The sequence below is a fragment of the Sciurus carolinensis genome, chromosome 6, assembly GCF_902686445.1.
Source record: "Sciurus carolinensis chromosome 6, mSciCar1.2, whole genome shotgun sequence".
Taxonomy (NCBI): domain Eukaryota; kingdom Metazoa; phylum Chordata; class Mammalia; order Rodentia; family Sciuridae; genus Sciurus; species Sciurus carolinensis.
This window is the reverse complement of record NC_062218.1, coordinates 105,981,432-105,997,353: the sequence shown is the minus strand read 5'-3', so window position 1 is coordinate 105,997,353 and position 15,922 is coordinate 105,981,432. Positions and strand designations below refer to the sequence as shown.

General features: G+C 36.0%; 1 protein-coding gene across 1 annotated transcript in view; it reads right to left on the bottom strand.

Annotated features, from left to right (window-relative positions):
- The window catches only part of Spink5 (serine peptidase inhibitor Kazal type 5), a 68,969-nt gene that overhangs the window by 30,051 nt on the left and 22,996 nt on the right, over positions 1-15,922 (bottom strand). The window contains 11 exon segments of the mRNA XM_047555991.1: positions 197-245; positions 2,973-3,100; positions 3,431-3,512; positions 4,273-4,400; positions 5,487-5,568; positions 6,794-6,921; positions 8,568-8,652; positions 9,920-10,047; positions 12,776-12,842; positions 14,287-14,414; positions 15,280-15,343. Of these exon segments, the coding sequence (XP_047411947.1) occupies positions 197-245; positions 2,973-3,100; positions 3,431-3,512; positions 4,273-4,400; positions 5,487-5,568; positions 6,794-6,921; positions 8,568-8,652; positions 9,920-10,047; positions 12,776-12,842; positions 14,287-14,414; positions 15,280-15,343 (1,069 nt within the window).

Here is a 15,922-nt window from a genome sequence, read left to right as displayed (position 1 = left end):
TCAAAGTTTGAATAATCATGAAGTAAAATTGGTATTCTAGAAAATTCTCAAGACTTCCCCTTCTTTTATAGGATAAGAGTTTTCTTTATTTCAGGCATAAAACAAATAGAAAAAAATTTATGATAATGAGATAACTAGAATACCATTGTAAAGAAAAAAATGCCAGGGCCAGAATCAGCATTTCTGAGAAAATTACCTTTGCTGCTTCCCTTTTAGCTTTTGCTCTTGCTCTTTCTTCTTGTTTACTGTAAGGAACAGGAAAAGAGAGAGAAGAAATGGATCTTAATCCAGGACAGCAGATCTTGCATATTCGGAGATTGATCGTCCACTGCTTTGACTTTTCTCAAGATCTACTGTAGTACTTTGTCACTTTATTTACAATAAACTAGAAAGGTCCACCTCACCTCAACACCATGGTATGCAAGAGGAAGTCCCTTCATCACTGAGACACCCTGTTTAACTTCCCAGCATGTGTACTACAATAACATACAGATTTGCTTCTGTGGTCTCTTTTATAAAGTGGGAATATTTGGTTTGGGAGGCAATAGAGGAAACATGTTGGAGTGACATCATCTAAGGAAAATAAGGCACACCTTAGCCTCTCTGGATTTTAAATGAAGAGGTAGTAGAGGTGTAGGATAGGTAGTAGGAGTTTTGGAGTATTAAATGAGGCAATACATATAAAGTCATTAGAATATATCTCTTGCATCATAAAGTGATTAGCATAAGTGATATAAGGGACTGATACCATCATCATTGTCATCATTGTAAGTAAACCTTCCAAAAATAGGCATATGATAGAAATTAAGCAAGAGCAATAGCTCTTATTATTTTAGACAATAATAATATTGCAAACTGAATTTAGTGTTGGAACTATATGATAGCTGGTATATGACACAAACAAATCATGTTGTATAGATAAAAAATTGAATAATTTGTTAAAATATTTTAATGTAGTCTAATAAATACAAGACTTGATCATTCATCGATTAAGATATTTTTGAAAGTTGAAAAGATTATTTTCACATGATATGGCAACGTGCAAAAAATGACAATGAAGGAAGAAAGATTATCAAGAGACTCAATAACCTTTGTTAGTATATCCACAAAATATGAGATAATAAAGTGTTTTGATAAGAGATTTTTGTATTTATTTAAAAAACATTAAAATAGGTTGAAAATGTGAGTTTTTCATACTTATTTATGTAAAAACTGATCTAAACAAATCCAAGTTGAGTAAATATTTTAATGGGAATGATCAGAAAAGGCAGCAGAACTGACAACTAGGTGGAAGAATTATTTCCTTGTCTTTGAAAGATGACTGTAGAAGAGAAGCAAAACAGATTGAAAGAAGCCTGTGTATAGGCAAATATATTACCAGAAGTTGATAGGCCTTGATAAGAGATTACATCCTATCCACACCACAGTGAGGAGCGTATTATAATTTTCTTCACTGACATGACACATAACCTCAGCTGACTTTCTGCCATTCTCAATTTTGCTGGGTCTTAGGTTTTTTATCTGTTAACTTGTGACAATATAGAACCTATTTCAAATGATTGTGATGAATATTAAATGAGATAAAGTGGCAAATACTATCATGTACCAGTCAATTATATCTACTCAATAAATGCTCCTTATGATACGGAAGTCATGATCATTTTGACTTTCCAAATTGAAAAGATTTTTAGTGCTCAATGGCTCAAACATTATGGGAGAAATCTTATGGATTCCCCAACATAGAAGATTCCCCAAATACTTTTCTATTAGGACATAGAAAATAAATTGGGGAATACTTTTGCTCAAAAATTGAGTTCAGAAAAATTGTAGATTCTTGTTTAAGGGTCCATATCATTTCACTAACTCCAAAGTCAAACATCAGGTTCCCTGAAATAGGCAACTCACTCCTACACATTGAAATTATCATCCTTAAGTCTTTATCTTCATGTTATTCTTCACATTAAGTGAAAATCTGCCTCTCAATTCCTCTTATCCAATTTAGTTCAATTCCCTAAATTCACACAGAATGAGTGGGAAGAAAAGTAGTAAGCAAAACAAAATATCTCATAAAATTTTTATGTACTACAATGATAATTTACCTGTAATCTCATATATTTTATTTTGACTAATAATATTTCAGAGAGCTGAAAGCAATTAGTATGATTACCATAGAGCATTCTCTAATTGGGGCTGGGGTTGTAGCTCAGTGGTAGAGCACTTGCTAGTATGTGTGAGGCACTGGGTTTGATTCTCAGCACCACATATAAATAAGTGAATAAAATAAAGGTCATCAACATCTAAAAAATTATTTAAAAAAAGAACATTTTCTAATCTGGATAAAAGGTATAGGTTACTTTGTAAATGCCATATAAGATATTATTCTGAATCTCTCTTACAAAAATTATTTTAATTGACAAATAATTTCTATTTATGGGTACAATGTAATATTTTCATATAGGTATACATGTAAAATGATTAAATCAGCTTAACAAATGTAATCACCTCATATATTTATTATTCTGTGATTAGAACATTTGAAATGTACTCTTTTAGCTCTTTTGAAATACCTCGTATATTCTTAACCACAGTCTCCATATTGTACAATAGATCTCAAAAAAGTATGCTTCCTCATTGAAACTATACCCTTTAGTTGACATCTCATTCTCAACACCCACCCCCTTTCCAACTCCAGTCTGTGGTAACCACCTCTCTATTGTCTATTTCTATGAGTTAAGCATTCAAGACATCATATATTAATCAGATCACACACTATTTTCATTTTTATATCTTGCTTATTTTATATTTTATGTACTTATAGCCTGAATGCTTTCCATTTGCTCTGATTTTTTCATACTTTTAAATATGACATGCAAAACTGAATTCTACATAGAAGAAGAAAGTGCATTATTTCCAATTAAAAAAAAAAAAAATCCCAAAGCAGTTCCCATGCTCCCTGCTGCTGCTCTACTCACAAGTAGGCCTCACACATGGAGCAGGTGTTTCCATGCATTTTCCCATCTGGGCCCTGGATAGGGTCATTCTCCCTGGTGCAAATAAGTTGTCCATTCTTCCAGGATTTGCGGTAGTCACTACATAACTTCTAAAAAAAATAAGGAGGAAAGTTGGAGGTGTTGAACAAAGGTTGGATCAGATTGCAAAATGACTGAAATTGAGCCTTTTTTAAAACTGGAGATCAACTCTTGGCCTACTTTAAGATAGTTCCTAACTTTAAGGTATAGATATTTTTAAGTGATAATATCAATGAATCCTCAAGAAGAAAATCACATATGTACCTGCACACATGCAAACACACAAAAACATCATCTGTACAAGTGTTTTGCAGAGTTTCAGGGAATTCATGTGTTCCCTGAATGCCACCTGTTCATCCCCAGGTTCCTATGCCTCTGACTTAATGGAGAGGGTACCTCACCTCAAAGGAAGTTGTGTTTGCAGATTGTCTTTTATTTCTTGAATTACTTTCCTTTTTTTTCTTTTCCTCTTCTTCTGCTTGGCTAAATGAGAGTGGTTGAAGAAAAGATATGAGAAAGAATCATAGAATTTTCAGATTGGACGAGATCTCAGATAAAAATTAATCATGACAACTAATTAACATTTATTAAATTCTTACTGTGTGCTAAAGTCTGCTTATACTATGAAACACATGTGACTTCATGTAGTAAAACTATTATTATAACCCAAATTTTCTAATAAGAAAACAGACAAAATGACTAATTTGTCCAAGGACACAGAAATGTAAGTGCAAACCAAGAATTTAAATCCTGGTCAAGAGGTGGTTTTCTAAACTTCCAGGGCTCAGTGTTGGATCTCTGATGACTGTCTAGCCTTTGCCTTAATCTGTCAGTAAGGCCTTTACCTACATCGTCCTTGATACTCAATGGTAAGTCATTCCATCTTTGAAATCATCAAACTGTTAGGAAGTTCTTCCTGGCATTGAGCTGGAGCCTGTCTTCCAGAGCTTTCACTCACAGGCCCACTGGCCTCACTTGCATCCATGGAGACAACCTAGAAATAGTCCTGTTTCACTTGGACATTTCAAAACTGTGACTCTCCCCCGATCTAAGTGTATGCTCATCTTAATTATCAATTTTTTGTCTTTAATTGTTGATTTTATGTCTTTCTCCAATGAGGCATTTTCTGCAAATATGCTTTAATTTCTGTATTTCCCTGTTAAAGTGGGCCCTCATAATTGAACATACAATAATGCAGAAAGAACACCCCACTCCTTTGTTTCCCTGCTGCTGCTCTACTCACAAGTAGGCCTGACACATGGAGCAGGTGTTTCCATGCATTTTGCCATCTGGGCCCTGGATGGGGTCATTCTCTCTGGTGCAAGGGAGCTTCCCATTTCTTACCAACTGTCGATATTCACTGCAAAGCTCCTGTGAAGGTATGGAAACGAAGTTACTTCCTAACAGAAGATTCAAACATCCATATTGACCTAAATAAGTGTTATATCTTGATAAGCCTAGGAGTTTAAGTACATTTCTCTTAAATGTCAAATTCAGTTCAACAACAATAACAATATATCATTTTCTAAGAAATGGCCACAGATAAGAAATAATAGAATGTCATGGTATGTTAGAAGGGGTACACAAGCAAACCCTACCATAATCCAAACAGAATAAAATAAATGAAAATATAAGGGTACAAGAATATCTGATGACTCAAAGTTTAGGATCATGAAATTTGATTGTGGAAACTAGGAAAGATATCAAGAATAATTTAACTGAGTCTGTCAAAAGTAAGTAGCATTTTCCTAGGTTCAAAAAATGGATTTGGGAATATGTGCACCACATTGTGAAAATAAAATAATCCAAGAGACATAGGTGAGAAATGACATAGCAGATAGTGGAACATGAATTCCTGAATGGAGGTAAGGAATCAACTTAGGAGAGAGGCATGGAGATTAGTTGATGACTAGAGTCTGTGGGTTTAAGCAGAGCAGTATTATGATCTGATTTTGAATTATTACTTTGACTTTATTAGGGTAATGTCTGGATTATCTTAATAGGTGGATAAGAGAAAGAATAGAATTCAGAGGGAGAATTAAGTGACATTCATCCTCCCAACAGTGCTGATCATTCATCTAAGGTTTGGAAATGAATATTGTAATATTTCAGAGGTAAAATTCATGCCTTTTGTGGAATCAGGGTATTTTTATTTCAACTCAGATATGAAATCTCAGTTATTCATTTGGAGAAATCACACACATACAGTTTTTCTGGATAGCAGTTAGCAATAGCTAACGGCATCTATCTGAAAATGTTGAAACTAGAACTGGAACTCAATCATTGACTCCAATAAATTCTTTTTAGTTTACAGAGTTAGACTCTGAAGCAGCAAGTACAGAACAATAGCCCATGGCATGCAACTCAATGCCATCTGGGATTGAAGGGTTGAGACTTTCTGATAGTCTCTTGGAGGTGTTCAGTTAGAATAGGATTTGTTGGATGGATCCCACTCACTTCATATGAAGGTGCTTTTTCAGATCCTCTTCTGTTTCTTGCTTGGGCTTCTGCCTTTTTCTTTTCTTCAGCTTCTTGTTGGCTGAATGAAAATAAAAATAGAAGAGATCAATTAAGAGCCAACACATGTTGATTTCTTCACTTGCTGCACCACTGATCTTTCCTCCCTCCTCAGGGAGGAACATCCTTGGCCCTCTCTCACTACATATCAATGGGAAGTAACAAAGCAGCTTCCAGTATGGTATGATACTGTGACTTCTTTGCAGCTGCTGCTTAACATCAAAAGAAAGATGGTAATAGTGGATCTGGAAAACTTGTGTTCTGTAAATTATCCTTCTCACCTAACGTGAGAAAAAAGATCATCAATGTCTACAAAGAAGGTATCAAGTTTAGACTTATGGTGACATAACACCTGGAGGTGGAAAGCAGCTTTAACCAAGTTCACTGACTCATTCTCTTGTTTCTCAGAAAGGATGAGAGGCAGAAAGGCCTTGGCTATCTATACTTTCAGCATGTGGCTACAACCAAGGTATCCTCTCTCAAGTCCATTTTCCGTCTACACATTATGCACACCATGGCTCTCAGTTAAACTTAAAATGCAGTGTTTATTCAGAACTGCTTTATCTAAAAGTCAAAAGGTGAGACCAATGGATATAAACAATGATTTCCACACACTGATAAATCAAATGAGCTTAAGTTTGCTTTGTACAATGCAATTGTATGTCATGCACAGTTAACTGATGGTATTTCAACTGTACATGGTTATCGACCAAAACAAAAAGTTAAATATAGCTCTTTTATGACCTAAATAGTCAAATACTTAATATGAGTGTAATCAAATAAATTGAGAACTATTTTAAATAGTGAAATGAAACTGGTAGTTCTCACTTACTAAAAATGTCACTGTATATAAAGTAACATTTAAGGTAATTTTATAAAAGTTTATGGCTGTTTCCTGGGGAATTCGATTGGATTTCTATCAGTGCTGACTTTGAATTCCAACTCCCATGGAAGCTGAGATTCCTATGTTGCCAAAATAGGTTCACCTACGAAGCTCCAGTAATGAAGCAGCAACTCGTATTTGTATATGTTCATGTTCATCAGAAGGGTCCAATGCTAAGAGAGTGAGCACCAGAGAAAACAAGGCAACTTGAAACAGATGACTCCAGGGACTTACTCTCAAGTCTACTGCAGCATTCTCATTATTCCCTGTTCAACTCTCTAATTTTGCACCACCAGTTTCCCCATCAATGGAACAAGCTGGCTCTACTAGGGCCCTGTGTGACATTCTAAAACTCTATACTCACAAGAAGGCTTGGCACATGGAGCACAGGTTGCCATGCATTTTTCCATCTGGACCACGGACAGGGTCGCTTTCTCTGGTACAGACAAGTGTTCCCTTCTTTGCATTATCTTGATATTCACTGCATTGTTTCTGAATAATGAAAATGAGACACCTTAGACATAGGTCTCTATTTGTAAATTTTGCATGTTGTTTAATTAAAGAAATTGGAAAGGAGAAATTTTGGATGAAAAAATAAAACTTAGGATTTGTAATACTTCTCTCCTTCAATATTCATGCACTTAAGGATTCAACAAATATATTAAATTAAGAGGATATAAATATGAATGTGATTCAGGTTCTTCATTAGCCAAATAGAATAAGTATTTTCAATGTGCAGGGCTAAGAGATATAGCTCAGGACTAAATTAATTGTGCAATAGAAGTTCCAAGAACTTTTGACTCAGTTCTGTCTTGAGGATGTACACAGGAACTCAATGGAACAAAAAGCCCTCCAAGAGGAATTATGATATGCAAAATCCTAGTGGCATTATACGACATCTTCTCTTGAGATAATTTAACATTTCCATGAGCATAGTAGCTAAACAATTAGTTGGGTAAAGAAAGAAAGGTTTGGGAAGTGGTCAAAAAGGAGACCTTGGAACATGATCAAAACCAGACGACTACACTTCTAAAGGAATTTGGATTTTATTCTTAGGCAATGAAAACATGATAAATATTTATAGCAGAGAATGACAGAATCAAACTTTTGTTTTAGAAAGACTGTCAGTCAGATCTGTGAAGGGATTGTGTGAATAGATATTGAAATTAAAGAAGTTAACCACATTATAGAAATAAGAAAGGAAGATAGGAAGGAAGGAACCAAGGTAGGAAGAGATGGGGGAGAGAGGAAATGGAAGTGGAAGATAAGAAGATAGTTGAGGCACATGTGAGCACTAAAATTAGAAGAACTTGGTAAACTAGGATTAAGAGGAAGAAAGAAGTTAAAAATGAGGCCTAGGCAACAAGATTTGAGTAACATAGGCAGAAGGTAGCTTAATGGGGCAGGTCACTCTGCAAAACTGAGCTTTGCCTTGTAGAAGGCTGGTAACGGTGACAATGAATCTAAGTAGGATTTCTGCACAGAGATATCTACCATTTCAATAAATGACTCAAATATACTCTAACATACATTCAAACACTGGAATTTCATAATGCCAGTGACTCATAAAAACATATCCTGTTCTAGGAAGACAACAGGGAGGGTGAATTGATCTGAGGACTGAGGAAAATGAAGACTAAATGTACATAAAAGTGTATAGACCAGTAATGCATCAATGCAAAGGGTAACTAGGAGGTGTCTGAGCTCAGAAAATAACAATAGAAAAGCAGTCAGATGGTAAGCTAAGAGAAATTTAGAAAGGGAATGCAGCAAGATTTTAAAGGAAGTGTATTAAATATCTACTTGGTTTTAAAATGAATAGCTTCACAACAGCTACCACGCTATGGAAGAGACACAACACACTTTGAGTTCAGACGATGTTTTGAAATACCACTTTCATTTGAAATGTGAATTATTTTACTAATGAGCCTTGATTACTTTCCTCCAAACAGAACAAGAAACGATAACCGCATAATCATTTTTCTAAGTTTAAAATAATGACCATAAATTAATTTCCAGAAAACTTGTTAGTAGTAGGGAAAATATTAAACAAATTTGAAAGTGATTACTAGAGTAATATGCCCGCACATCCACACCTCTCACACAAATGTTATTAGATTGATCAGACTCATCCCCACCTCGATTTCTCTTTTAACTTTAACTTCTTCAGTCTTCCCTGGATTTTGATCTGATTTACTTTTTTCTTCTGAAAAGTTCCTCAAGCTGGAAAAATAAATAAATAAATGAGTACAGATGCTACAAAACTTCATGCTGCAAAATAGGTATTAGGTACAGATGAAAAAGTAGGTAAGTTTTCCTGGGTTCTGGCATAATCACATTCCAATCACCTTAAGCTCCACTATAGAGATCTTCTTTCTCATCTTTCCTTTTAAATATTCCCAGCTTGAATTTTTAATGAAATCATTCCGAACCCTAAATAAAAATGAGCTCTATAGCAATCACTTTGTTTCCATACTTCACGATTCTTCTCTTATGGCATAGTTTTCATCCTGTCTTACAACATGTAAACATGTATGTGCATGTGTGTTCATGTCCATGGTTTACTTCTGCTATGAACCATAAGCTTCTTCACAGAAGGGATCATCAGTTATATATTCGTTCATTCACTCACTCACCCATCATTTAGTGAGTAACTACTTTTTGGTAATCCTTGGCCTGGGCCTGGGTACAATATGTGTATTATATTAACCTATCCTTTATTCTCTTGGCATTTATAGTCTACTAGGGTGATGATAAACAAATAGTCATAGAAACAGTTACACAATTACCAACTGTGATGATTGTTATAAGATAGTTTCCAAGGATTTGAGGATTGATTTTTGATTAGGGACTTCAAGAGGTCTTAACCAAATAAAAGAATCTTAAAATGCAATCTACAAGAGGAGAGACATTAGCTGGCCAAGACCGAGAGGCACTGGCAGTCCACTGTAGGCAGGAAAGAGCTTATGGAACTCAAGGATCTGAGGGAAAGTGTAATGAGACCTGTGCGGGACATCTTCATAAGTGCCATAATTTATACATAGTAGGATTTGCCCTTTTCCCAAGGTCACACATCCCAGATAAAAATATGTGGAAATAATTTTTTCTGAGGATGTTCATCAACTCTGTCACAATTATGTAATTACTGAAGAAAAACAAGGTCTTGGTATCTGCTTTATCCCATTCTGTGCTATGGCTGGGTACTGAAGAGGCTCACAAAGGTCCCAGGGGAAATGTGAAGAAGCATTTTCTAAATCAGTCTTCTAACTGGAAACTGGAATGGTACTCAGAAAAAAAACCCAAACATTAGTGCCCACTTACTGATGGTATGGTGATTTGTGGAGGACATAGACTGCTCAAATCATTCTCACCAACAAATGCTTCCACTCAATATTATTCTGAATACTATTGAATCGAAGTGTGATCAGTCCTGGTCAGTCTCCACTTCTACCCTTTCAGAGATTCGGAAACATTCCCCTTCTGTACTCACAAAATTTCAGCACACAGTGAGCATTTGTTGCCATGCATCCTGCCATCAGGGCCACGGATAGGGTCACTCTCTCGGGTACAAAAGAGTCTCCCATTCCTCACTTGGTTCTCAAATTCCTTGCAGAGGTCCTTCAAAAAGACAAGTCATTATACTCGTTATTTTTTACTATTTAGTTTTGAAACTTTATGTGATAGATTTATAACCACAGGATGTCAGGTCTGGAAGTATTGGTAAACACAAAAAACTTATTAATGAGAATTAATAAGGAATAATAATTATGTTGTCAAATTATTTAGCACTTGTATTTGTTGTGTGATATATTTATTAAAAGGCAAAAAGAGCTTAGGAAAGCAGAAAAGAGAGTATTTCCTAAAACTAAAACTAGATTGTTCTTGCTAACTTCCTAACCCATAGGAATAACAAAAACAACAAAACAAGATAAAAAGATTTTTCCCAAGATAAACCCAACAAAAGAGTATCCAAGGCCAAAAACAGAAAATGTCACAGAAAATAGAATTCAAGAAATTGGTGTTTAAAATTTACTAAATAAGGATCAAGTCAAGAAGGATCCAGTTCCCATTTGCAAGGGAAAGGGAACAAGATGGGGGTCCGGCAGAGTTATGTGTAGCCTACTGTGCTTCCTTTACCATTGTTTATTGCATTTCTGACAGTATAGGTGAAAATCTCTGAAAGAGTGAATCAAAATTTTTTTCTCTCTCACCTTAGAGAGATATACAGACCATCAAGACTAGTATCCACTTAGATAACCTAAAAAGACTGTGAATTATCAAAACAAAGAGAGATTCATTCTCAGATTTCCTGAAGCTTTAGAAAAAACTTTCAGATTTCCTGCTGTGTTTTGAAAATTCTATTTACTGAGAGCTATACCTAACAAAAAACATACCCCAAATTACTCTAGGTTTGAGATCTCCACATCATATATTGTGATGACATATATTATTACTAAACTATAAAAAATTCGCTGTATAATCTTTGCAACTTGTGACCCTCATTTTTCCATTTCAACCAAGGAGACGAGAGCATAAACAGGATGACTGGAAATCAGGGGACTTGGCAGTTGGACTGTGGTTTGACTAGAGAAGAGACCTTACCAAAGTCCCATTATACCTTTTAGAACTCAGCGTTGTCCCCACACAGTGAGATTTTTGGAAAAGATGCTTTTGGTGACCTTTTCTAAATCAAGCATTTTTTGATTTTTCTTTATGATCCAAATTTCAATAGGATGCTTTAAAGGAGAATCCTAATTGCCTCCTTATAATAAGATATTTATTTATGGAGGAGTAAAGGGTATTGTGCCAAACTTCCTGGTTGTAACAATCTAGGAACACAGATGCTGATAATCATGGCACGGTAATAAAATTAATGCTTAATGATTCCCATAAGAGAGACAATGATAATTTCGGTTTATAAGTTGTGATTCATCCAAGGAGATTCTGAAGAAACTCTTTTGTGAGCAACCCACTGACAGGTTAATTACAGAGTAGTATTGAGCCATCAGTGTAAAGCAGTCCTATTCAAGGCAGTTACGCCTAATGACCCCAGCCACACAGAGGAAGAGGTCCGGGTAGCCCAGACCTGACAAAAATGGGGAGAAGCAACTTTCTGTATTAGGGGTCAAACATTCTACCTATCACAGAATGACATAGACCTTCAGACAGAAATTTACCAGCCACCATGGAAGGACTACTTTCAATCTCTGGGAACTGTTGAACAAACCATGCAAAGTTCTTAGTACTCCTTTTTCCAAAATTTAAACTCAGAATGCCCAATTAAGCTAGGGAACTTTGTTTCATTAACTAAAACTGTGACGTGGAAAGTCAGCAGTTGATTCCCAAACACTTGCCTGTTTTTTCCATAGGAAAACTCAAGCCCTACAATCCACAAAAATAGTGTTTGTATTAGTAATAAGAATGCAGGATGTAGAATCACAAACAGGAAGGCAAAATTGAGGTCATTTACCTAACCTCCTTATTTTGCTGACAAGAAAATTGAGGCCCAGAGAAGATTTGCTCTGTCTCACACACCCAGAGCATGACAAAACAAAGCTAAAACCCAGATGTCCTAACTTCACAAAGGCCGGTCACTTAGCAAAGCAATTGCTGTCCTTCTCATTGAAAGTAGGGTTTGATGTGACTTAAAATCTAGGCTGCATTCACTATACTACTTCTTCAATTAACAAAAGGAATAACTTTTTGTACTAGACTGAAAAACTAAATTATCAAATAATTTGGGGCCCCTTCATTTTAAGAGTATTTTTTGAACCACCATCTCAATATTAGAAATTTTCATTTAAACAAAAGCAAGACCTTTATAAATGCAGGTCTCAATAAGGTAATAACCATATGGAAAAGTGAATAGCTCCAACTTGATTGTCAGTGGAATTTGTTATAAAATGCATGAGTGAGTACACTGTTTGAAGACTTTATTTTAAAGCCATTCCTCACATTGTAGTTTTTTTAAAAATAATTATTCAAGGCAAAATGGTTTAAACCATGCCAAAGAGAAGTCTGATGGAAATTATCAAGATTTAGTGTACACAAACTTTGTGCTTTTGGGGGAATGAGGTAGCAAGGGTGGAAATTCATGTTTCGAGGCTTGGGTGGGAAATGTTGATTTAAATCTCAACCTAATGATAATATAGAAGGAATAGTCAATTTGGGGATTTTTAACATTAAAATCAAGCCATCTAATAGTCAATTTGAGGAATTCTAACATTTAGAAAAAACCATGTGGTAATAAAAGACAATGACATTATTGCATTATTTTAAAGATTCAAGCATAATTGGGTTAATGTTCATTGTCACAAGAACATAATGCTATTGGTGAGACATTTACCTTTTCAGCATTTCTTCGAATTCTATTTTCACCTTCTCGCTTGGCATTTTCTGCAGCTTCTTTTAAACTGTTACAGAAAGTAAACAGCTGGTTAGTTTATGGCTCGATCCTATTTTCAGAAGCCAGCCTTACTCTAAACACTTTCATGTCCTCTGCCAAAACCTGTTGAAACTGATCCATTTGCAGAAGACAAACATTTCCCTGTCTTGAATGCCTGAGCCAGAGAAATTGCCAAAGATAAGGAAGGGTGTGAAACTGACTCACTGCCAGTCAATTAGAAGCTTTGTTCTGTAAGACTGGACGGGTGTGCCACCTTGATTGACAAACAGAAGGTTGTCAGGAAAATTCCCTGTAACAGGCAGAACCAAGGGCTTTAGAACAATGCTGTGACAGGGATGAAACCAAACTGCACATCTGAGGTATTGCCCTCCACACCCTTTTGTTTAACTTCTTAAACCTTAAAGTATTTGTTTGCCTTCATGTAAAGTCATGGTTGTTAGTAAAAGCTAAATTTGAATTGAGCTTCTAAACCCTTTCACATCTATTACCTAATTATAGTCTCATCCTGGAGACGGGTGTTGCAATATCACTACAGTGGAAGAACCAGCTTACAAAACTCAAAATACTCTTTTTCAGTAGGTGCATGAAAAGAAACAAAACCACAGAATATGGGCAGGTTTGAACATTGCAAGCACATGCCTCCTAGGTAAGAAAGTGGAAATTCACTTTCCTGTCTGGAAACCAGTAATAATCACCGTCTCCAGAACCTGATGGGACATGCACTTCAAATCTATAACGGATGATGGTCATTTTTCAAAGGCAAGTGTGAAGTATATTAATCTGTTAAATCTTCTTCTGCCCTAATTTTAAAGATTCAATGAGGTAAATATAGCACTTTCAGGCTTGCTGATGCAAGGGTTAGAGTCTATACCTTGTTTAACAACCAGAATACAAAAAGACTAATTGCCTCATATTCATGTATGAGTCTCCAGTGCCCAAAACAGTGCCAGGCACTCAGAGAAAGTTTCACCCAATTGTTCTTTCCCTCTTATAACATTCACCTTCTACATGAACAATGAATTCAGACACATGACATTATTATTGTTATTATTATGATGATGATGATTGCTTAAAGTTAAACTGTCATTATTTAATAAGGGTCTCTACACATACACAAATGAAGCAAAGCATGCCAAATGACTGACCTACATCATTCTATATAATATTGTTTCCAAATTTTAAAACATTAAGCCTTATAAAACATGGGGTAATTTGAGAATGAAGGGTCTCAAATTAAATAACCAGCATAACCACTTTATTCTTTCCTTTTTAGAAACTTCAGTGGATGATATGAAGAAAAAGAAAAGAAGCCATTCTAAAAGCAAGAGCTGTTTCACATTATAAAGACAAACAATTGCATGCTTCCTAAAAAGGACTCTTGCTCCATGGAGGGGCTTCTGGGGAGGAACCCAGTGCATGCTCAGAGGTCCCCTGGGGAGGAGGATACTTACAAGAGCTCAGCACACATTGCACACTTGTTGCCATGTGTCCGCCCATCAGGACCAAGAACCGGATCATTTTCTCTTGTGCATCCAAGTCTCCCATCTTTCACGTAGGCCCGAAAAGCACTGCATAAATCCTGAAGAATGGGGAAAGGAATTGGCATTCGCCAGAATGATTGTAGTGCTTACAACACTGCTTTCATCAATTTTATAGAAGCCAGTCCCTTTTGCATCATGCTGGGCCCTAGCTACCTAGAGCAGTCCAGCTGTGTAGAGGCAGCTCCATGAGTAGTTATAATTCATATACTTAAGTAGAGAACTCATTTACTTATTCATTCATTAATGCAGTAAGCATTGATAATTGTGCTAGAATTCAGGTAGCTCACTATCTCCTAAGATGCAGAAAAAGAAACATTTAAAATAGCATGTGCCAAAATCCTTCAGAGAGGTAATCTCAGGTACCTCAGGGGCCTAAAGCAAGGGCACTGAACCCTGAAGAGCAGGAATGTTCTTCACCTAGAAAATGTCAAGCTCCACATGTATGTGACACTTTCTTTTTCCCCTACTATCACAGACTCACAGAATCAGCATTGGAAGGAGCTATTTAGTCTAAATCTAATTTTAGTGAAGTAATTGGTAAGTTCTTCCAACAAGTGACAACTCTGAGTCTCAACTCAGGTTAAAAGACTGAACTTTAGGGCCCTTTCCACTACACATGCAGTTTCCTTTAGATTGATTGACTGATTTATTTCTTTTATTTATTTATTTATTTTTAAAAGAAAAGCAGAAATAGAGTTGGAAGGTCTAACCACCTAAGTAAAGTGATTCTTTTCAGGAACTATCAATTACTTTTCCATTAGCTGGTGTATTCACAATTCCATTTCAAGCAAAGCAAGAGTGACTCCCTTGCAGGAAGACACCAAAGAGAAAAAGGAAAGCACCCACTTTCTCTATGAGATCACACCCCCCACACCTTGCCCCCACTCTGACACCTGTCCTCACCTGCTCTGGATTACTGCTCTCACATTTGCCTTTGCTTTTTATGCCAACTTGGGAGCTGGTCTTCCTGGAATCACAAGTAGACAGACACAGCAGTTAATTTCACAGAACTCCCCACCATTCCCACCTTACTTCTCTTTATTGTATTTTGATTCTTTTTTGCTCCTGAGAATGGTGTCACATTCCATCCTTTATTTTTGTTGTCACATGAGAGTCTGTTCATTTAGAACTCAAAGTCAAAAAAATGGTCATGTTGGAGGACTGATAACATTCAGAGTTGAAATGTACTTTCCAGAAACCTTTTTTCCTCTGTGTCTGTGGTGCAAATTCACATCAGAAGTTAGCCAGAGGAAGACTTGGAAGTAGATATTAGATGCCCCTGAAATCAACTAACTTTGCTGTTGTTGCTCATTATTTTAAGTAAAGAATTTCAAGTTTGTATTACCCAGCATCCCACTCAATGAGTGGGATCTTCATTTGGGTTACACTGACTAGTATTCTATTTTCAAAGAAAAGTACATAAAGTCCTAATAATTCACTCTGTTCAGTCTAGTGGAACTTCAAAGAATATCTGATAATATAGAACCATAAAGGTAAGATACTTTCTACTTTCTAAAAAGGCAGCTTGCTATTTAGGATCTGTATA